Source organism: Thamnophis sirtalis, unplaced genomic scaffold (assembly GCF_051295495.1).
Source record: "Thamnophis sirtalis isolate CommonGarterSnake01/CBP01778 unplaced genomic scaffold, rThaSir2_p1.2 scaffold_1, whole genome shotgun sequence".
Lineage (NCBI taxonomy): Eukaryota > Metazoa > Chordata > Lepidosauria > Squamata > Natricidae > Thamnophis > Thamnophis sirtalis.
The window spans coordinates 112,620,812-112,645,335 of NW_028261381.1; the positions used below are offsets into that span (position 1 = coordinate 112,620,812).

At 37.6% G+C, this 24,524-nt stretch overlaps 2 protein-coding genes across 2 annotated transcripts in view; both read left to right on the forward strand.

Moving 5' to 3' along the window:
* LOC106552938 (cytosolic phospholipase A2 epsilon-like) overlaps positions 1-5,182 on the forward strand; it is a 34,907-nt gene extending 29,725 nt beyond the window's left edge. The window contains exons 18-19 of the mRNA XM_087722201.1: positions 3,264-3,447; positions 4,729-5,182. Coding sequence (XP_087578327.1) covers positions 3,264-3,447; positions 4,729-4,937 — 393 coding nt within the window. The 3' untranslated portion in view covers positions 4,938-5,182. The remainder of the gene's footprint in view (positions 1-3,263; positions 3,448-4,728) is intronic.
* Positions 5,183-14,844: 9,662 nt separating this feature from the next.
* Positions 14,845-24,524, forward strand: part of LOC106552557 (cytosolic phospholipase A2 epsilon-like) — a 51,135-nt gene continuing 41,455 nt past the window's right edge. The window contains exons 1-2 of the mRNA XM_087704443.1: positions 14,845-14,888; positions 18,171-18,243. Coding sequence (XP_087560569.1) covers positions 18,174-18,243 — 70 coding nt within the window. The 5' untranslated portion in view covers positions 14,845-14,888; positions 18,171-18,173. The remainder of the gene's footprint in view (positions 14,889-18,170; positions 18,244-24,524) is intronic.

Here is a 24,524-nt window from a genome sequence, read left to right on the forward strand (position 1 = left end):
GGCATCTCCAGTTGGGACGGTTCCTGATTGGGCCATATGACAGACATGTGGGTGCTGGGCAGGGGCTTGAACTTTCATTTAGGTGGGGAAAAACCTAGAAGCTTTCATATATGAGTTTTCCCAGATGTGCCAATATGACATTACTAATAAAATGGAAGTTTGAGGAACTTCAAGCCTCAGAGTCTTCTTTCATTGGAGGTGTTATTTGGAACCCTGACAAAAAGATGATAAAAAAGCAGTTTCTGATCTCTTGGACAGTGGTTATGCTTTTGTATTTCACTCTCTTGTCTAAAGTTACAACATATTTTTCTTCTTTCCATAAATTACCCTTTCGAATCTTCAAACCCATAAATCACAAATTAATCGTATATAAAAATGCTGTTTTTCTAATTGACTGACCATTGATCCCAGCAAGAAAAGTTCAGGTTTCAGTTGAAAATTGATTGTTAAAAAAAATTGTACCATTGTATGAATATAAACTTTTCTGGATTTTTTTTTTACAAGCCCACCAAATATGACAAAAAATCTCTCTACGTTGTCCATATTTTCAACATAAATTTGAAGAATCTTTATGTATTCTAGACAATTTTTATTGAGTCATCATATACCAATGGTAGGTTTCATAACCATTCTCATTTAGAATACAACTTTTAAGACTAAACAGCAGGCTGCAAAGATTCAATTTCCAATCAGGCAATCCAAATCTCCCCATTTCTTTGCATCTTAAAATATTTTATATTTAACTCTGGGTTTTTTCCCTTGACATACAAGCTTAGATATATCTTCCTGCCATTGCTTAATAGATACATCAGTTGTTATAAATGGTATTGTTCAAAACAGAAACATTATTCTTGGCAATAGAAACTCTCCCCAACAATGACAATAATGGTAATTTCTCCCAATTTAACATGTCCTTCTTGATTTCATCCCATGACTGAACATAATTATTCTGGTACAACAATTATTCAATTATTCTAGTGTTGCTGACTGTAGGGAGTAGGGCTCATCTCTGTTTCAAGGCCATTGAGTCAGCACTGTCTAAAGACATTTCTGTGGTCATGTGGACAATATGATATCATAGAGCGCCATTACCTTCCCATCAAAGGGGTATCCCATCACATGGTCTCAAACTGCTAGGTTAGCAAGAGTTGGGCGAGGACAAGAGCTCATCCTATCATATGATGCTCGGGACTTAAACCTGGGCTGCCGGCTTTCCAGCCAACAAGCCCAATGTCTTCACCGTTGAGCCACCAAGTCATAGTGACACACAAGTATTTCACTTTTTTCTTGATTTGAAAACCATTTTTTCCATCAATTCTGTTTGTGTTTTCCATTTAAACATTCTTTGTTAACATCTTCATCTTTTGTTTATTAATTTTAAAACCAGCTGATTTCTCCCCCTCAAGTTCTTTAGTTTTTTCCTTTAATATTTTGATTCATTCCAGTGGATCTTCCAAAATTATCACCAGGTCATCAGCAAACATAATTCATATATTTCTCCATACCTGAATTCCAGTAATTCTCTCATCTCATCTTATATTTCTGTTCAATATTTCCAAAGATAAAATAAAAATCAATGGTGACAAGGGACATCTCTGTCAAGTTCCTTTTCTATATCTCACAGGAGTTTGTTATTTTTCCATTAACAGTTATCTGTATCTTTTGTGAAATACAGATCAATTTTAGCCATTTGTTAAAATTCCTGTCAATGTCCATATCTTCTAAAATTTTAAACCAAAAAGTGCAGTTCAAACAGAGAATGAGCTTTCCTGCATTAAGAAAAATCAATGTTTGATGCTGATTTAATACATCCAATACATTCCTGAATTGGTCGTTCAGCTGTATTTTAGGTAGATCTCTCTTCCACACTGATCTTAATGATAAAGTTCTATAAAGCCATCTTCATTCTTTCAGCTAAAATCATTGTGTGCAATTTATAATGATTATGCAGTAATGATATTGGGTGATAATTATTTTGGTGAAGTTAAGTCTTCAACTTCTAGCTGTTTATGCTATATTAGCCTCTGTGTGGAGGCATGATGCCTACCTAGCAGTTCAAAACCATGCAAAAGCAGGTAGATTAATAGGTACCATTTCAGTGGGAAGGCAACAACATTCAGTGAGCCTTTGGTGCATAGTCATGCTGGCCACATGACCATGGAAATTGTCGTCAGACAATGCTGGCTCCCTCAGCCAAGAAAGATAGATGAGCACCATGCTCATTTAAAGTCCAAATTTGCTTTCATAGAAGGGTTGCTTGCATGATTATAATCTTTGTAGATGTAGACAAAGCATGGCATTTGAATATATTTTCCAAATGTTCACGATTGCTCTATCAATACTAGTCTACGGCATATTTGTTGCCTCCTTGTTCCTTTACTGTTGATGGTTGATCCTAAAAGGCAGAAGCTACCTACCACTTTTGAAATCTTTATTATCAGTTTCAAGGCATGTTATTCTATCTACTGTATTGTCATTAGTTTGTCTTCGTTATGAATAATTTTAGTTTCATTTTTTCACTGTGCGTATTGACATTTATTACTGGAGCTTGCAGATTTTCAGTGATAATGGTAGCATCCTCACCATAACACAGGTTATTGAGCTTTCTTCTTCCAATTTTCTACCACACTTATCTTCTTCTAATCCATTTTCCCCTTAATATATATTGAGCATATAGGTTGAATAAAAAGGGGGAGAGTATATAGTCTTGGCATACTTCTTACCAAACCTGAAACCAATCTTCTTCACCATGCCCTATCAATACTGTGGCCTCCTTATATAAGTTTCTCATGAGGACAATGAGATACTTTTGGGGATTTCTATTCTTCTGAGCACTTTCCACAACTTGACATGATTGATACAATCAAAGTCATTTCTATAATCAATGAAGTATATTGATTTATTTAGGTATTCTTTGATTTTCTCAATTATCCAGCATACATCAGCAATAATGTCTCATGTTCCTCAGTCTTGAGTTATGGTGGCACAGTGGTTAGAATGCAGTGTGGCAGGCTATTTCAGTTCACTACCAGGAGTTTGATCCTCACCAGGCTCAAGATTGACTCAGCCTTCCATCCTTCCAAGGTCAGTAAAATGAGGACCCAGGTTGTTGGGAGCAATATGCTGACTCTGTAAACCACTTAGAGAATGCTGTAAAGTACTATGAAGCAGGTGCAAAAGTGTACGTCCTATTGCTTTTCTAAAGCCATATTTAACATCTCATCCATGCACTAATTATTATATTTACTTGTTTTTAAATCTAGCCCCTAGAACAATCATGCAACTACTTCGCAGATCAAGGAATCCCATTTCCCAAAGCTGTCCTGAAGGATGATGACAAACATCTGAAGGAATGCTATTTATTTGAAGATGCTGAGAATCCAGCAGCACCAATATTATTGTTTTTCCCACAAGTGAATGATACTTTTCGCTACTATAAAGCCCCAGGTATTTCAATGTTATAATTATTTTTTATTATTAATGTAGCCCAGCAAGGTTATTAATGTACACACTACATTGTTAATATAGCAATGATTAAGAGTGATGAAACAAAAAAGATGCTATATAAAATATATTCTGAAACATACCATGTTTCCCCGAAAATAAGACAGAGTCTTATTTTCTTTTGACCCTGAAATAAGCACTTGGCCTTATTTTCGGGGAGGTCTTATTATTTTTGAGGTGCAGGAGGCAGCGAGCGTGGTCATCTCATGGATGCTACTGTGTTGCATATTTTTGGGGAAGGCTTATTTTCAGGGGAGGGCTTATTTTAGTGCATGCGCTCAAAAGCCTGATGGGCTTATTATCTGGGGAGGTCTTATTTTCAGGGAAACGGGGTAGTGTCCCCAGATGTATTAGCCATGTTGACTTTGACCCATAATCCAGCATTATAACTGAAGCACCTTGAGATTAGTTTGAATATGAATGGAATCAAAGGAGACACAAAGAGAAATGGAGTGGAGAAAGGTGCATGGAGCCTCTATTTTAGATCATGTGCTTTTCTTTTGCAAAAGATCTTCTAAAAACCAAAAATCCCAAAGCCAATATCCAAATGTATCTGTACACTGGAAGACATCTCCCTCCCTCCCACTCTCTTTCTGCCCCTCTCTCCCTCTCATCTATCTAACAAAATACATGCATAAATCCTCTTTTCAAAACACTTTTTAAAAAGACAATTCTCAAGTATATGAATAATAATCAATAAAAGTTTAAAACAGAATAGCCTCAAATTGCTATTACAAGTAGATGCAGTACTTTGGTCTACATCCCTAGTAGACACTGATGATAATCTGATTTAAATAAAATCCATCTTAAAAAAAACTTTTTTATTAGAAAACACAGGCTGTATTGTCATTGTGTACAGACCTGCCTCTTCTCTGTTTCAAGAGTGCTTGTACATTGAAATGAACTTTAGGGCCTTGGTTCTTTCTGAGCTTACTTGCTTTGTTTCTTTGTTTTTGTAAAAAAAATCCATTATCAAACTAGGTAACATCAGTACGAATAACTACCCCATTCCTTACTAACACTGACGATATTACCTAGTTTTGTACTTGTCTGCAAGAAAGCAACCAAGCTCAGAGATCACCAAGGACTCCCCAGTTCAAATCTTAGTACAAATAATTCTTGATATGTATCAAACGAACCTCTAAGGAAAATCTAAACTATCTTTATAGTAAGTTTTAATTTGGGCAACTTATATTTCATTCTCTCCCCTTCCCCCTCTTTTAGGTGTCAAACGCTCTGAGTCAGAAATGAAATATGGTGAGGTTGACATCTCCAGTAACAACAATCCATACTCAACGTACTCAATGACATTCACTGAGGAAGAATACGATCAGTTGATAGAACTGAGTGAATACAATGTTCTAAATAACCAGCATCTGATCCTGCAGGCACTGAATAGGGCAGTGGAACGAAAAAAAATCTTTAAGAAATAACTAATTTTTCTGTGTTCCTGTGTATACAGAATGTGAGGGGGAATGTGGTTGTACATATGTTGAGAATTCAGGAATCTAAGCCAACTCCATTTTGACTCCAACAAGAAACTGCCTGAGGTCCTCCTTTCCTAGAGTTTTTCAGTGCAAGTCAATGTATCAGTATCAATGTATTTCCTTAATTTGAGGTATCACTAGTATATTACTATGTTCTTTATAATGTAGATATTAAATGTTTATATAAATAAAAAAATGTTCTGAATGCCAGTGTTGTTTCATGAAACAATCCTCTATTTCCTTAAAGATTTGGCATGCAACCCTTGTAGTCTTAAAGCAGGAGTTCCCAAACTTCATAATACTGTGAGTCCCTACAATGAGAAAATGAAACTCAACAAAATTACTATTTTTTTATGATTACAATGAATTAACAATACCACTTTTAATCATTAACATTTACTTTCTCTATCAAATAAATAATAGAAATGTACAACTGTATTTATAAAACAGTGTGTCAATGTTTAACAATATTAGAAATAAGCAAAAAAAAAAAAAGACACGTTTTAATGGGATGGATGAACTTGCATACTTTTGCATAATCCCTGAAATCTGAATTTCATTTTAAAGATGCTCTCATTCACAAAAGGGGGAGAGAGAAATGGATATTTGAGATTTGAGATTTGTTTTATTTATATGCCGCCCTATTCCCGGCGGGACTCAGGGTGGCGAACAACTCAAAGGGGGAAAGGGAACACAAAAGTACAAGACAAGCATTTAAAAAAGCCAACAGCCACACAAGTCGAGAGGGGAAGGGAGCTCATCAACCCCAGGCCTGCCGACACAGCCAGGTTTTAACGGCTTTTCAGAAAGCCTGGAGAGAGGTGAGGGTCCGAATCTCTGCGGGGAGTTCGTTCCAAAGGGCTGGAGCTGCCACAGAGAAGGCCCTCCCCCGGGTCGTAGCCAGATGGCATTGGCTGGTAGACGGAACCCGGAGGAGGCCAACCCTGTGTGATCTAATGGGTCTTTGGGAGGTAATTGGCAGCAGGCGGTCTCTCAAGTACCCAGGTCCAATACCATATTGGCTGAAATCAATTTCTTTTCTCTTTAAATGCTGGAGTTTACAAAACTTCCACAAGGTGTAAGTTGTTTTGAGGCATTGGATAGGCAGTAATACCAATAAAGGAGAATATTTCAGTTCAAAGTTGAAGGGAGGGGTCCTTGGTTCTCTCTGAGCTTGGTTGTTTTCTTGCAGTCATTTTATTACCCATCAGAACTGATGATATTATTTATTTTGGGTAATGAAACATATCCAAGAAAACAACCAAGCTCAGAGAGCACCAATGATCTTCATAGGCAGTAATGGCAGAATATAGCAGCAGCTTTATCTTGGCCATGTTGTGTAGGGCAGCCAAAGGCAGGGATGGGGTGTGGGAGAGGAGAAAGATAGGCAGGTGGGAGGAATAGAACTAAAGAAAGAAGTCAGCTTCTTGTTGTTGGGTTAGTTTTCTGTTTATATAAAAGCAACATATTGACTCATTTCCAGCACTGATGATGTTACCTAGTTGGGTGATGAAACATTTGCAAGAAAACAGCCAATTTCAGAGAGCAGTAAGGACCCTACACCTCTCTTGAAGTGCTGAGTTCTTAAAAAAACTGAGCTGCTATTTATGTTTAAGGCTCAGCCCCATTACCTGAGGATACATGAACAAGCACCAAAGATATTTCCCCATGATTACTTCAGAAGCAAAGGAGCTCCTATAGTTTCAGAGGTGGTATTCAGTTGGTTCTCTCCTGTTCAAGCCAACTGGTAGCAGCAGCTGCAGGAGGCTCTGCAGAAGGCGGTGCACATGCACCAGTGGTGGGTTTCAAATTTTTTTTAGATCCTATTCTGTAGGTGTGGCCTGTTTTGTGGGAGTGGCTTGATGGTCATGTGACTGGGTGGGAGTGGCTTGCCAGTCATGTAACTGGGTGGGAGTGGCTTGCCAGTCATGTGACCGTGTAGGTGTGGTCAAGTTGGAAAATGTGGTGAAATTCACTTAACAACGTTCTTGCTTAGCAACCAAAATTTTGGACTCAATTGTGATTATAAGTTCTCTCCCCCCAAAATGAGCAAAAAATGGCCCATTTTTTTGCAAAAGTGGCTCCATTTTTTGTCAAAAAAAATGCATGCAGAGCCTGTAGAAGACTTATAGAGTGTTCTTGGGGGCTGGGGGGGAATTGAGCAAATATCGCCCCTTTTATTCCTCATTTCTCCCTCCCCAGCCCCCAGGAGCTCTCTGAAAGCCTCCTACATGCTCTGTATGGCCTTTTTGGTGAAGGGCGTGGGGTTTCAGGAGGCAAAAAATGCTGTATTCATTGTATAAGATCATCCAGATTTTCAGCCTCTTTTTTGAGGGAGAAAGGTGTGCCTTTTACTCCGAAAAATACGGTACCACACAATGTGTCTCACTGTCAACTCATAAAGCATTTGCATGTCTGCTATCAAGTTGCCATGGTGAAGAAAGGGGGGAGCGCATTCCACACATACCTTTGGCTAGGGTTGGATCTCAGATTACTACAGCAGGCTTGGGAGTCAAGCACCTCATATGAAAATGTGATTTATGACACAGACTGAGGAGAGGGAAGAAACAGGGGCAAAGTTCAGCCATAATTTAAATGAGGTCAGATCTGACTGCAATGGGGTATTGCTGAAATGGCGTTCCTAATAAATGACTGGATTTCTTTTGAAACTTGGCTCGAGGTTCATTAATTAATTAGGGCATCTTTCGGAAATCTGACACTCACTTCTTGAGGAAAGCAACAAACCACTTGATGACTTATTTATCTGAGTAGAAACAATACTTGGCCTCAAGAAAGAAGAACAGGTTCTTCCATTTGTACTGACTCTATTGTGGAGCATTTAAACTTCCTTTGTGGCTGGGAGGAGGGAAAGTTGAAATAGTGTTAGACAGGAAATTGATAATTGAGTCTTCTACTTTTCTGTTTGGCAATATGCTCCCTATGACAAAAGTGAACATGGAATAATTACCGTAACATAAATGCAAATGAAGATAGTTTTTCAATCCACTGCCAAAATGATGAAAAGATTTCCCTGTTGCTCTGTAACAACTCCAGATGTCAAAATATGTATATTTAAGCAACTATTAAAGTTGGAAAAATATAGATGGAAGCTGAAGCTCTCCTTTTGGAGAAGTCAGAAAGGGGGGATTTTTCAGTTACTCAAGACATAGCCTTTTAGAAATTATTTTCTAAAGTTCTACAAATCACACAATCAGTATGCAGTATCAGTAAGATAATATAATGCCCCATGTTTAGTTTGTGATCATAGAAAATGTTAAACCATAGTGTTTGGTTAATACAAACACTAATATCGTATGAAACATTGGCAGAGCTGAGAAAACAACACAACACACCAATCATAAACTACATACACCTCTCTGGTGCTTTAATACAAATGAACATGTACTTTTATCTTACTTCCTCCTCCAACTTGTACGGCACTGTAGTAAAAATGTTGTGGCTTAACCAAGGCTAATACGCATGTTGACCAAATCTGAAGTGACTCATTTCTGTCATGAATTATAATATGAAAGCTATATCTAACTGTAAAAAGGTAAAGATAAAGGTTTCCCTATCAGTCATGTCCAACTCTAGGGCACAGTGCTCATATCCATTTTTTGGCTAAGGGAGCTAGCTTTGTCCAAAGACAATTTCTGTGGTCATGTGGCCAGCATTGCTATATGCCAAAGGGGCACAGAATGCTGTTACCTTCCCACCAAAGTGGTACCTATCCTGTTTCCATGAAAATTAGACCTGCCCAGATAATAAGTCCAATCAGACTTTTGAGTGCATGCGCTAAAAAAAGCCCTCCCCTGAAAATAAGCCCTCCCCGAAAATATTGCAACACAGCAGCATCCATGAGATGACCACGCTCGCTGCTCCTGCACCTCAAAAATAATAAGACCTCCCCGAAAATAAGGCCAAGTGCTTATTTCGGGGGTCAAAAGAAAATAAGACTCTGCTATATTAACAATGTAGTGTGTACATCAATAACCTTGCTGGCTACATTAATAATACAAAATAATTATAACATTGAAATACCTGGGGCTTTATAGTAGCAAAAAGTATCATTCACTTGCAGGAAGAACAATAATATTGATGCTTCTGGATTCTCAGCATCTTCAAATAAATAGCATTCCTTCTGGAACGATCTCCCCGTCGAGATCCAGACCCTTACTACCCTTCCGGTTTTCCACAAAGCAAATAAGACCTGGCTGTTCCGGCAGGCCTGGGGCTGTTGAATTTTCCAGCCCCATCCAAGGTTACGACTGTTGCTGTATTTTTAAATTGTTTGTCTTTTTATTTTTATTTTGTACCCCCCTTCCGATTCAGATTGTTAGCTGCCCTGAGTCTTTCGGGAATAGGGCGGCATACAAACTAAATAAACCTTAAAACTTAACCTTAAACCTTCAGATGTTTATCAACATCCTTCAGGACAGCTTTGGGAAATGGGAGTCCTTGATCTGCGAAGTAGTTGCAGAGTATATTATCCAGGGACAGGAGATTCCCTGAGCTATGTAAATGCTATGTAAATGCTATGCTATGCTATGCTATGCTATGCCATGCCATGGTATGCCATGCTATGCCATGCCATGCCATGCCATGCCATGCCATGCTATGCTATGCTATGCTATGCTATGCTATGCTATGCTATGCTATGCTATGCTAATAATTTATTTAAATTTATCATCCATCTGCTCTGGTAAAAACCAGTATTGCCTACAAAAAGTTATAAAATATACAACTACATGGACAGATCAGACTAAGACAACCATCATCATAATAAAAAATCCAACAGGGGTACAGAGAGAGGGGGGTAGTGGGAGGGAGGGAGGATGGAGGGAGAGAGGGGGGAGGGAGAAAGGGAAGGATGGAGGGAGAGAATGAGAACTCTGGGTCCTTCTGTTTATTTGTTTATGTATTCTTAAATGAATACCCTACCTTTCTGTTGCATAAGGATGTAAGATGTCTTCGTGAATGCTAAATCTCAGTATAAAAGGTAGGAATGATATTGCTATATTTAAATATGTTAAATATAGCATATATGTCTTAAAAAGCACCTTTTGGTACATCACAGCTTCTGTCTATTTAACATATTACCCAATGCTGCAGAATCTTCACAAAGGCTTATGAAAGTTATGCAACTGCAGTGGACCGAGTTAAGAAAGACTGAACTACATGAATTGAAAGCAATTTTCCTGCCTTACACAAACTTCTATTTTATCCCTGTGGAAAGCTATCAGGAAATATTTTGCATGCCAACCATGCACGCTACTGCTCTTTCATTATGCTTATAATTACATATTTCACAATACCACAGGCTGTTAAAATAATTAAACATAACAATATAGGTGAGTATGATGTGTGTGAGAGATTAAATATGACATTTTGTAGTTCTGGGAAAGCGATCAACCTAAATAAACCAAAGTCATTCGGACGGTGTCTCAAACAATAATACAGTAGATTTAAGATTTAGAACATGTGGGATCGACCACAAAACGGTGATCCAAAGCTGTAAATCTAGCTGCCAATATTTGGACACTCACTAGAGTGCAATAAATTATGACTGTAACTTGTTGCTTGTATCCTTACGATTATGATTATTGATATTGATTGTTTCCTGATTGCTTATTTGTACCCTATGACTTAAGTGTATCATTAAGTGTACCTTTGATATTTGATGAATATATCTTGTCTTTTTATGTACACTGAGAGCATATGCACCAAAGACAAATTCCCTGTGTGTCCAATCACACTTGGCCAGTAAAAATTCTATTCTATTCTGTTCTGTTCTATTCTAAAGACATAACTAGTAAGTACAAAGGAAGAGTCATCATGGTTTATCTTATAACAACTCAGGTAATCATATCTGGGCTGCAAAATGCAGCAATGTGAGCAGTTATGGTTATGCTCCACAAGCTGCATTAGTTACCAGTTTGCTTCCAGGTTGAATTCAAGATGCTGGTGAGGACTTAGAAAAACCTGTATGGCATGGAGCCAAGTTATTTGAGTGACCACCTCACCCAGTGACCCATCCTATCTCATCAGATCCAGCAGAAGAAACTTGTTTCATCCAGTAGAGAATATCATCTGATGGATCCAAAAGGAGGACTTTTCATCTATTATGGAACATCATTCTGCTCCCCCTCCCAGAGATCAGGCTGGCCCTGATTTTTCTGGTCTTCTGGAATGGCATGAAGACCTCATTCCCCATCTGGTTTGGAGATCAGAGATTGGTATGGAGCTGCACTGTTCTTGAATGACTGTGGTCTCTGGTGATTCTATTGTGTGTTTTTAATAGTTTTTAATGTTTGTATTGTTTATATTGCTAGTTTTTGTTAATGGAAAAGGGGTGATTAAAATGCTGGTTTTGGAAAGTTCAAAGAGACTAAGGGTCAGATAGGTTTGAAATAAGATTTTAAAATGGAATTTCCGGGTATACAAGCTTAGAAATAAAAGAATAATTGGATAATCTCTGTAACTGAACCCTCTCCTTTAACAATCATAATTATGATGTCAAAATAAACATTAATATTCAGAATTGTCTTCTTTCTCTTTACTGCAAGCAAAGAGAAAAAAATAAAAGAAACTGGGTAATTAAAGCACTTAGTTTCCTAAAAAAACTTCCTCGATAGAATATTTTTCCAGAACTCATGGTGGTTAAAAGTAAATTGCAGGATGAAAACAATCCTAATTATTAATGCATTCAAGAAAAGTTGCATCCGCTGGATTTCCTACAAATTAACAGGGCCTTTATTAAATTTCAGTCAACTGATCGTGGAATGATAGCTAGTTTTAAATAACAAAATCGAATAAATGTATTGGAACTGCTTTTTCCCCCCAAAGTGTGACCCATACTTTCATAGTGCAAATTATTTTAAATAATATGCTGCATTGTATCCAAAACAGCTAAGACATTATTATTACTATTATACAATTGTATCACAGCGGCCAGTTGTTTCGCCGGATTTGGCATTGGTTACTAGTTGGGCCCCACCCAGGGGCCTAGGACGTCGTAACATATTTTTGTAATATGCGTGCAAATCCAAGCAGTGCAGCTTTTTGCATTTGACAGTCAAATGCCATTAAGGCCAAAATCGAAAAATCCTCTGATGATGCCAAATGCAGACTTTGCAAAGAAGCTGATGAAACTGTTGATCACATACTCAACTGCTGTAAAAAAATCATGCAGACTGATTATAAATTGTGGCACAATTCAGTAGCACAAATGATCCATTGGAAGTTGTGCAAAAATTATAATATTAAAACAGCAACAAACTGGTGAGAATATCAGCCTGAAAAAGTCACCGAAAATCAGATGGTCAAGATCTTGTGGGATTTCTGCATATAAACGGACAAAATACTGGCGCATAATACACCAGACATCACTCTGGTTGAACAAAATAAGGTCACAATCATAGACATCGCAATACCAGGTGATAGCAGGGTCGCCGAGAAGGAACATGAAAAAATCGCAAAATACCAGGACTTAAAAATCAAAATTCAACGACTATGGCACAAACCAGCAGTGGTAATTCCAGTGGTAATTGGCACACTGGGTGCTATTCCCAAAGCACTGGAATTACATTTAAAACAGTTAAAAATTGACAAAATCACCATCAGTCAAATGCAAAAAGCCGCACTGCTTGGATCTGCATGCATATTACGAAAATACGTTATGACGTCCTAAACCCCTGGCTGGGGCCCGACTAGTAACCAATGCCAAATCCGGTGAAACAACTGGCCGCTGTGATACAATTGTATAATAATAACGATAATAATAATAATAATAATATCAAAATATCACCTAATAATAATAGCACCAAAAATGTGAGTGTGCATATTATAAGTAGAAATACTTATAATACTATATTTAGATATGGATACATAGAGGTGATTCTACAGATAATTCAATTCTCTCTGGTTTAAATCCAACCTGCACTCCTATCATTCCAGTTTATCTAGAATGAATTAGGAGATTTACAAATGAAGCGAAGCCGTAACATTTTGACTCACCAGATGGTATGGACTTAGCTATTGTGGTTTATAAGTCATTGTTTATAGAGTACTATTATCCAGAGAAATGTAGTTCAACATGTAAACATATGTAATCTATGATGCCATTAATAAGATGACAAACAATGTTAGATTAAAGTATTCCTCATCAAAATTTTGGGGATGGGAAAATTGATGTTACTCTGGTACAGAGTTATTTTTTTGAACTGGAGGTACATTGCTTTTGCAGTGATGGCAATTAACACAGAAAACAAGGCAGAGAAGACATTTTATGTTTTATGTCTTCTGCCCAATCCTTCCTCCAAGACCAGATCTTCTCCACCAGCAATGTATATCCCTACTTCTCCTCTGGGATCTTGGATGAAGCCACCACATCAGTGATGGGATTCCAAAAAATTTACTACCAGTTCTGTGGGCATGGCTTGGTGGGCATCCAGGACCCGGATTGTTGTTGGGGGCGATATGCTGACTCTGTAAACCGCTTAGAGAGGGCTGAAAGCCCTATGAAGCGGTATATAAGTCTAACTGCTAACTGCTATTATTCTCTTTCAGATCTAAGTGTTGATGGGTGGAGCTATGCTAACCATTTTTAAATTTCAGGTTACATTATTTACATTATAGTAATTAATTGAATCAAATATTAAGACATGGAAGCACCATTGCAATGTACACAGAATACACATAGGTTGCTTCGGGAGACCAAGACTGCATTCCAATATGTAATTCTCAGTGAAATCAGAAGGAGTCAATCTGACTAAACGAGATTGTTGGTAGGACTGATAGTAGGATTACCAACCTGGGGGTGTTACAGAAAGAATTATAATCGAAGAGCAGCAGGTACCTTGAATGACTGCTCTGAGAGGCAGCACCACTTTCTATGCTGAAGCCATACCGACTTGGTGGCTTCATTACCAACATTCGGGCAGATAGTAATCAAGGAAAGAGATGCCACTCAGTAAGAAATACTCTGTTTTGGAGATTTTTACGATGCTTGGCAGGTTCTTAACACCTGAATAGTTTTAATTTGATTTTAATTAGATCAAAGCTGATTTAAAAAAATAGTTGCTAGATATTGGGGTTTTTTAGCAAGGAGTTTTTAGAGAGGCAATTCCATTCTTGCTACATGTCTACAGATTCTTTCTGCAATGGCAAGAGGTGGGGCTCTGACTCAGTGTTTGTAACACCTACTTTTACTATTTCAAAGCTTGTAAATATCTTTTAAGAGCCATTAGAATTTTAGAAGCGTTCTTCATAGCGCATTGCTTGGATGTAATGGTTTCTAGAATGGAATCACTTACTACTTTCCTGAAGGTAAGAAATATACAACTGGAAAGAGAGTCACTGGACAGGTTGTTCATATTGGTGATCATGCACTTCTTTTTATCTAGAAAAAAAAGAGAAACCAGTTAGTTGAAAACAAGACTTGTAAAAAGCTGTCATGCATGGCTTTGATCTCATAATCCTACAGAGTAATTTTTGTTTGAATCCAGATATGAAAATTTCTGCTGAGAAATATGTATATGTCGGAGATGGAAGAAACTGATGAGAAAGTATGTCTGAATGTTCTTGTTTTCTAGTGAGCTTTTTGTTTTAGAAAGAAAAACCCACCTATAGTGTATGCTGATGATATTTGTGTTGGTTAAGCTGGTTGGTTAGCTGTTTGTGCCGTTTAAAGGAATATTTGTAAAAGCATATAGAATGTGAATTAGAAGAAATGTCTGTAACTATTAAAATGTACTACAACAAAAGTATATCTTGTCCCTCTGGCAACCTTGTATTTTATAAACTTATTTTATTTGGCAGGTTCCAAACAGAAAAATAAAATGTTGGGGAAATCCAGAGAGTCAACAACATGCTGTTCAAGCACATGTAGGATGTAAGGTAATGAATCTAAGACAGAAAATTAAAAATGAATGATTTAACTGGGCAATAGTTTTTATTGTGAGGATAAGATAAATAAACATTTAGTTATTAAATAAAAAAGAGTTAATGTCCTTTTTGAGCAGCAAGAACAATTTTTAAGAGAAATTGCCTAAGAATTCACTGTATTTGCTTTTTTTTTATTACTACCTTTCCAGTCAACTAAATATTCTTTTGCAAGGGGGTATTACTGTCTTGGCTAGAATTCATGTTTCTCCGTGCCTCACATCACAGCTAGCTGTGGTTTTACTTGGAAATCATACCCACTAAATTGCAGAAAATTGCCAATTGACAATGTCAGCAAAAATTATAATTTTGTTGCTGACAGTATGAAATTAGGTGAGTTGTGCTCCTCACTTCTAGCATAAGGACTAGTCTTTCTTTTGTGTGTGCGCAATCCATGTATCTTTTCTAATTGATTGTTCACCAGCAAGAAAATTCTGGTTTCAGTTGGATGTTGATCTTTAAAATTCTTTGTATCATTAGATGTACACAGAAATTTCTGGTTCTTCTAAAATGACTCTTCATGTTGCCTACATTTTCAACATAAATTTGAAGTATTGAGCTAGATAACAAGACTTGCCAATGGCTAAGAGCAGAAAAGTTGAAGACAGATGGATAATTATGGATGTACAAGACCAGCCTAAGGAAAAAATGTATATAAAGCCAGAATTGAGAAGACAATAACAGAAGCAAATGTTGCCTCGGCAAAGAAGCTGAACCACCTAGCTAGCTGCTGCAGGAAGATTGCACAAACTGACTACAAAGGAAGGCATGGCAAAGTAGCAACTATGGTGCATTGGAATATCTGCAAGAAATATCATTTGCTTATAGGCAAGAACTGGTGGGATCTCAAAATAGAGAAAGTAATATAAAATAAAGCTAAAATGTTTTGGGACTTTAGTATTCAGAGAGACAAGGGCTTGTCACGCAACACCGCAGACTTAACGATTGTTGATAAGAAAAACAAAAGAAAGTCTGGATAGTGGGACATTGCATTAATTTGATACAGTGAAGTAGAAGAAAAAGAACTGGAGAAAGTCACAAAGGACAAAGAACTACAAATTAAAATAGAACAACCGTGGACAAAGAAAGTGAAGATAGTGACAATAGTAATAGGTGTAATTTACACCTATTACTATTTAGGTGTAATCCCAAAACAACTGAAGCACCTGTTGGACACCATTGATACTGACAAAATCACCATCAGTCAATTGCAAAAGATAGCTTTATTTGGAACAGCTTACACCCTTAACACACCAAAAAGCAACAATGCCCATTGGTGTTCTGACCTAGGCTTCCAGAGAAAGCATAAATCACAATCTTAGTCCCAAAGCCCCTCTTTTATTTCTACGGCTGCAAATTATGGTCATCCGCAAGGCTTCACAAACATTCTGTGAAGGTTTCCGACAGATGTCTGCTCAGGTTGCCACAGAATTTCAGGGAAATGTTGATAAACACCCACCTTATCTGCCTGGGAATGCTGCCAGAGACCTAATTGCCAAATGCAGAGCAAGGCCAAACTTAGCACAGAGTCAAACAGAACTTTTCAAAGCTTGAACTGACCAGATGAACTAATTGTTTCCTGCAAAAGCTCACATCCAGTTTGCTCTACTTTTATGTCTTATGGGAGGGGCCAATCATCCCCAAGCCTTACTCCCAAGTTGACCCTGTTTTCTTAATTGTTCTTGCCTTCTGGCTGCTCTGTGCATGCACGCACTGGGAACAGGCTCCCTTAGTTCTTCTGCCTCACTGATGTCAGACTCTGGAAGCTCCGGAAGCCGCAAATAACTACCAGATGGCCTTGGTCCTCTCTCTGCCTCTGATTCAGAGCCCTCATCCGAGCCTTCTCCAGACTCCAGGCTGGCCCATGTTCCTCCTCAACCTCCTCACTTTCCAAATCTCCTGCCTGCTCTGCTGGGCACAGGCAGGCCACAACAATTGAAAGGATTCAACTGGTGAATAAAAATGCCAAATCTAGTTTAAACCTCTGGCTGACCATGCAAACAGCAACAATATATTTAATGTTTATGCCAGCTTACTCCCAGAAAACTGGTTTATAATTGTTACAAAAATTTAAAAACAAAGAGTAATATAAAAACTACAAAGCCAATAAAAGATAACAAAAATAAAGAGGACAAAGAAAACAAAGCTGCTGGGAAGCAGTAAGAAAGAGACATCAGTTATCCTCACCAAAGGCCTGGGTGAAGAGCCACAATCTCAGGGTCCTTTGAAATGCTACTAGGGTGGGGGCCACTTGAATTTTGGAAGGAACCTCTTTCCCAAGGGTTAGGTCTTTGTATAATGTGTCATTTGAGTCTGATCATTTGTTCCCAATAAAAACTCTGGGTTGATTTGTTCTATGATCCTTTTTTTTTAAATCTTGGTTATCCAGTTAGAGTTTGTGCCGATGATTATAACCCATCTAACATTCAGCAACAATAATGCTTGTATTAAATAAGAGAGAAGCTGCATTTTGGAAGCAACTAAGTGCTAATTAACTTGCATAAACACAAGGCATTCTTTTTCATTCTTCATTTCCTTCATTCCTCTTCCATTCAATTTCCTTACCACCACCACCACCAATTTGTTATGCCTAATCACAATAATATGCCATTGATCCTAAACTTTTTAAATCTCTGCTGAGTTGAAGGTTATTCACCCATCCTTGAGTCGGCAGAAAAGTATATTGGTCTGAAACTTGCTGTCCTTGATGCCGGTCCCTATCCTGGTCATGTTTCAAGTCACTGCCAATCACTTCCCTTTGAGGTAGCCATTTTTAACAGCTTTTAAACAGCTTTCATATACTTCGACCATTTCAGAACAAGATGGGAAACAACCCAGTTCTGCACACCAAAAAGTGGCTTAAGGCTGTGTCATGCATGAAGTCAGGGCTCCAAATAACACCCCAAATGAAAGAAGCTTCCAAGCCTGACAGTATCATCATGGGGACACAGCAGATAAAGATGTTGCCGTGACATGTTTGTACAAGCAGGGAAAGTCCTAAAATGCATTTATCTGGAGTCTTCAAAAGCATAAATACTTTGTGATAGGAGGGTTTCCAAATGAAAATAGGTGCTTTTCCCAGCCCAAAGTCCAGATAACTTCACCAGCATTTCTAATTATAATTCACAAAAATTACATTTATCAGTTGAAGAGTCCATCCTTGTATTTTTTTTCCTTCCTTCCTTCCTTCCTTCCTTCCTTCCTTCCTTCCTTCCTTCCTTCCTTCCTGTTTTGCAGAGTATGGAGTCGCCATGTTATATCTTAACTGTAAGAATTATTCGAATGAGGAATCTCCGTCGAGAAGATTGGTGTGAGTATTTTCGTTCTTGATCATGGTTTCATGATATACTGAAAGTATGGTATATGTCTGAACATTAATATTACTCCCCAAAATGTCTATCTTGTTAAATATACAAGAAGCCTTTTAAAAGCATGCATCAAAAATATACAAATACATAAAGAACTCCAAGGTTCATCCAAATGTTACAATTTTATAATTGCAGCAGCTTATCAGATCACTTGCAACTGATACGTAGTAAGATCTGAGTACATTGGCAGCAGTTTGCCAGGGTTTTTGATAAGAATCTTTGCTGCCATATCCAAAGATGCCAGGGAAAACTCTTGCCTGCAAATTTGCGCTTCAACTCAAGAATGCTCCTCTCACAGATACAATTAGACATGTTTCAGTGATTATTGTATAATCAAGCCATGGGATCAGCCCAACTCTAGTTGGCTATTTTTGGTTGTTGTAGGTACATCCCCTTCCCCTCCAGTCCCTGAGCACTCTCTTCTAGGGGCATTTTATTTAGTGGAGTAGAAAATTTTGATTCTTTCAAATTGGACCCTCAAATTGGCATATTGTACCCACCAGATCTCCAAGTGTTTTGGATCAGCAAGATCAAGTTAACAAGTGGGACAACTTGCCTCCACACGTTGTGAGTGCTTCATCACTGGAGGCTTTTAAGAAGAGACTTGTCAGTCATTTGTTTGAAATACTTTAGGGTCTCCTGCTTGAGCAGGGGGTTGGACTAGATTCACTAGAAGACCTGCAGGGTCCCTTCCAGCTCTATTCTGATTGACTGATTTAAAACATAGAAGACTATAACTGAGGCTCATTGAAAGAATGCTACAAGTATAGAAGCTTAGCTTCTTCTCATATGAAAAGAACCTTGGAGAGATTGTTATTAAAATTAACTAAAATACATAATGCTGGATAATAATAACACCTTTGACTGTATGCTGGAACAGGAATGACAGAATAATTTTGCTGCATCACACCTGAAAAGAGATTGCCAGTGAGAACAGCAATTTTTATGTCAGTATAATTTTCTGCTGGCTCAAGGACTAAGATGAATAGCATCTAATTTAGCCCTGAGAAGAAACTTTGAGATTGACTTAGCTTAAACCAAGAATAAGGAATATCCCTCTGTGCCAGCCTATTTGCTAGTCAGCATTCCTACCAGATAGTATCTCAACCAACTTGGCAGCTCATGGCCAATAAACACTACACATACATACGTACCACAGGTGGTATGCAGCCAGTTCGCACCAGTTCGAGGCTCCGCCCGCCCACCCTGACATTATCACAGAACTTCTGCACATGCCCAGATGTGTGCTCCCATTACCTAACTGGTAGTGAAGAGAATAGAATACCATTACTGATGTGTACATATACATACACACTCACACAGAGTTTAGATAAATCATGTAGGATTTTGAACAGAATCAGAACCATCTGACATGGGGAAAACTGTGTTTCTACCCTTTCACTGACCCATTTCAACCCCCGCATGCCTATTGAGAAGAGATAAAGCAGAAGAGATACTGGATTATTTTCAGCTCACTCCTACTTCCTCTTCTATGGAAGCCAGAAGGATAAACAACTTAAATCAAACTCACCAGTGAGTACACACTATAGCTATGGCACTTACCTGAAATTCAATCTGTGGTTTGAGCATGCATGTAATAAGCTTAACCACACTATGAATTTCCAAATATTATCACCATTGTCCCAAAGAGTTTTAGTCACCTGTCATTGCAATAGTGATGGGGGAAGATTTTTAACTCAGCCAATATTTCCCAACAGTTATTTCAAGCTTGATTCATACATTAAACAAGTTAATTGTTATACATATGGAATTTCTTAAACTAAGCTCCAAATAATGGCAGCAAAAATATGAAGGAGTTCTCAGTATTCTAAAATGTACCAACTATTTGCATTTCCTCATTATGTCAACTGATAGTATACTTAAATAGGGTTGTCAATCAAGCTTTAATTAGTGAAGTGGCTTAATAAAGGCTTTGTGAAGCAATGATTATGTATGCCTAGAAAATCTGGCTGTTCTCTCACATCTTGGGCAGGGAGGCTGTTGAGTTTCTATAGTTATTCTTTTGTGTTATGTATGGGTTTTTTTCTGCACCTGCATGATCTCTTCTTAATTCGATATCGTTTCTCATTCAAAAACATTCAAGCAGCTCAGAATCCTTTGGAGTTGGTTGACCTCTAAATTATGTAAATAAATAAACTCATGAGAATATAAGGGGGGGCATATAAAATAACAAAATATGCATTATGATATTATAGTACAAGTCATGTGACTTAGCTTGTATCTAATAGTAATACACAAGGTCAAAAGGATACTTCGCTTTGTGACATCGCATGGACAATTTTGTACTTGTCCCTCTTGCAAATGGATATGTATGTACTAACATTTTGCCTTGTCTAACACAATATTACCTATAATTCATTTCACCAATGAATAGAAGTTATAAAAATCTGTATAAATACAACCATTAATTGGATTTACATCAAGACACTAATCATAAATATAGTTATTGCAAACATGTTCATTTTTATAACTCCTAGCTACAATCTCAAGGTCATCCAGATTTTGTCAATCCAAACATGGTAACCCTGTTCTGACACTTCATAGTCTATCAATAAGAATACAAACAGCTTCATAAATTCATTTATGAAATTCAGCTATTTATTTTTGTTTCATATTACTTGGGGAAATACAGAAAATTTGCCTCTTAAAAATTAATGATGAGTTGGATAAAAAGTTTAAAAAACTGAAAATAAATCTGGATGGTCAGAAGCATGATTGGTTAGAAAACACATAATCCAGGGACAGGCTATCAGTCTGATTTGAGCAGGTCTGAATCTTCCTAGATCTGGCTAGACGCAACTTTTCCAGATGGATTGTTCAATTAGTATTTTGCCCCAATTGTGTCCATATGTCACATAATCAGATGTGGAAGTAATGGAAGATACATTACCTGTATTTCAATTACTGAAAATAACCTCTGTAAAAGGCTACCTTTCTCATCACAGTACTTTGATAAGATGGTAAAGGAAATTGCGTCTAAAATTAGCAAAATTTTTGGGTGAATTAGTTGGAATATTTTATATATCAATGGTATTTGATCACCATTAATTTCTGCAAACAAATTCAAGGTTCTGGTTATTACTTTTAAAACAATAGAATAGAATAGAATAGAATAGAATAGAATAGAATAGAATAGAATAGAATAGAATAGAACAGAATAGAATAGAATAGAGCTGGAAGGCTGAACTCATTTTTTTTCCTCAAGTAGCTTCCATAAGATCTGTTAACAGCCTTGTTAACAGATACTATATGTTTGTGGCAGGGTAATGGGCCCTTTTTTGTGTATATAACCTTTGTTCCCAATGTAATCATGATTTTTGCCCTTGCTGGCCTTCTAGCACACTAAAACCTTTGTTTTCTTGCTCTTTTGAATCAAGTCTTAGTGATTGCTTATGTTTCTGTTTTTTTCTTTTCTTTTGTTGACTATGGTAAGTATTGTGTCTCATAGAACTTAAATGATGTGAATAGATCTGTTACATTAATTCTGATTATTTTGCTGGTCCTATTAGTCACTTACGTTACCTTGTAAGATGCCTTGAGTGGATTTTACAAAAGTGTTTTATTATTTATTTCATGACCTAATAATGTAGTTGTAACTTTGCTACAGTTGGCTGAATTTTGTTTATTTGTTATGAGTGCTATATTTGAAAAGGAAAGTCAAGGTAGAATGTTAGAATAAATACATAAGCAAAATAGCTTAATTTCCTTTCAGGGCTTATATTATGTTCATAAGTTTTACTGTTGAATCATTTCCCCTAATTAATATAGGTGTATTGCTTTGGAAATTATTCACTGAGATATAACTGCCTCTACCTGTTGTTGTTTTTTTCTTCCTTCTTGCATTTTTCAGTTGTGGTGACCTATATAGTTACTTCAACTGATACAAAAAATTATGCTTTTTTTGTTCATTTCTTATTAAGCCCAGATTGATATCTCCTACAAGTATAGGTAGCCGTCGACTTATGACCACAATTGAGATCAAAATTCCTGTTGCTAAGTGAGACATTTGTTAAGAGAGTTTTGCTCCATTTTACAACTTTTCTTGCCACAGTTGTTAACTGAATGACTGCATGTGTTAAATTAGTAATGTGGTTGTTAAGTGAATCTAAATTTCCCTTTGGCTTTGTTTGTCAGACGGTCACAAAAGGGGATTACATGACCCCCAAGAAACTGCAACCATCATAAATAGGAACCAGTTGTCAAGCATCTGAATGTAAATCACATGACCATGTGGTCCTAAGTCTCAAAATGTTCGTAAGTCACTTTTTTCAGTGCCATTGTAACTTCTAATGGTTGCTAAATGTACTGTTGAGGACCATCTGTATTACCATCAGTGGTGAGATTCAAACATTTTTACTACCAGTTCTGTGGGCGTGGTGTGGTGGGCATGGCTTGGCTTGATGGGCGGGGCTTGGTAGGTATGGCAGGGGAAGGATACTGTAAAATCTCCATTCCCTCCCCTTCAGCTGGGACTTGGGAGGCAGAGAATAGATGCAGGCGGAACCAGTCTGAGGTGGTATTTACCGGTTCTCTGAACGGTTCCACCACAAAAGCGCGTAGGACAAAAGCGCGCTGTGACGTCATCACAGCGCGACGAAAAAGTTCAAAAAATGTAAAAATAAAGCGAAAACCTTACCCTAAGCCCCCCAAACCTAACCCTAAACCTAACCCTAAACCTAACTCTTAACCTAACCCTAAACCTAACCCTAAACCTAACCGTTAAAGTAACGAAAAACCTAACACTAACCCTTAACCTAACGCTAACGCTCTAAAGCTAACCCTAACCCTTAACCTAACCCTAACCCTAACCCTAACCCTAAACCTAACCCTTACCTTTATGTGAATCGGCTTGCTTTAATTTAATTTTTATTAATTTTTATTTGAATTTTTCGATCTTTTTCGTCGCGCTGTGATGACGTCAAAGGCGCGATTTTGTCGATCGCGCTTTTGTCGTCCGCGCTTTTGACGGGTCACGCTCTGAACTACTCATAATTTCCACTACCGGTTCTCGAGAACTGGTCAGAACCTGCTGAATATCACCTCTGATTACCATATGCCTGTTTTAATGTAAATATAGATATAATGTAATTTTTGGCTAATCAAGGTATCACTAGAAAGAAAAAAATAAAAATGAGGGCTAGAGTATAATACAAGTAGCAGAATATTTACAGTAGGGAATACTTTTAAATACAGATTTGGTAGTTTCTCCCCCAAAGGAGTCAGTGATGAATGGGATGAATGATAGCCACAAGGGAAACTTAACTGGCTTGGGGAGAAGTAATATCTATGGATTAGCTGAAGAATTGTGCCTATTTTTTTTAATCATGTGAGGTGGCTGAAGTAGCTCCTCCAACTGACTTCTTTCTTTTAAAAAGGATAGTTTACCTTCAACATCTTTTCAAGGAATTTTTTCCCCTCTGGACTGACCATGTGACTATGCAAGCATGTAGGCCTTTTTTTTTAAGTTAAAAAATGATTGGAAGAAACCATTTGCCCATTTCACACACATCACATTTTCTTGAAACATGCTGCAGTCATATCACAGTGGGATGTAGGCCTACAGGCCTTCAAATCAGGATAACGGGCAGATAAACTACTATTGATATTATTAATAGAGCAGCAAACCAACAACTGCAGTCCAGAAACCCCAAGTACAGGAAGTGGCTGCAACCCATTTCTTAACATAGGGCAAGGCTGTCAAAAACCCATCCTGCAAACTGGCCATGCCCACCCCTGGTTTAGTGAAGGGGGGGGAGTCCTGGTACATCACATGATGCCTCCGTGACGATGTGAGTTTGATACCCCTGACATAGGGGGAAGAAGTTCAAAATTAAACCTTCTTGATGGCAGCCCTTTGCTCAGGAACAGTTTGCTCCTCCCTCATCCCCATTTAGGATTGGCTCCTTCTATGCTAATTTTTGGAAGATAGAGAAAATTGTTCTCTTTCACTGAGACTTTGGGATGGATGGTGAATATCAAGTGCAGTGGGAGAGACAGGTATGGTGTTTGATCATTTTTTATATGTTTATCGTGTTTTAATTGTGTGCTGTAAGCTTCTTATAATCTATAAAGTATATAGGATGCAAATGCATGCACTAAATAAATTCATGAGTAGACAAAAACCTTAGAAGGACTAGTCAATCAGATGTAGTAACTTAGGAGGTTTATTTTGGAATCCAGGCAAAGAGGAGGAAAATAGGCC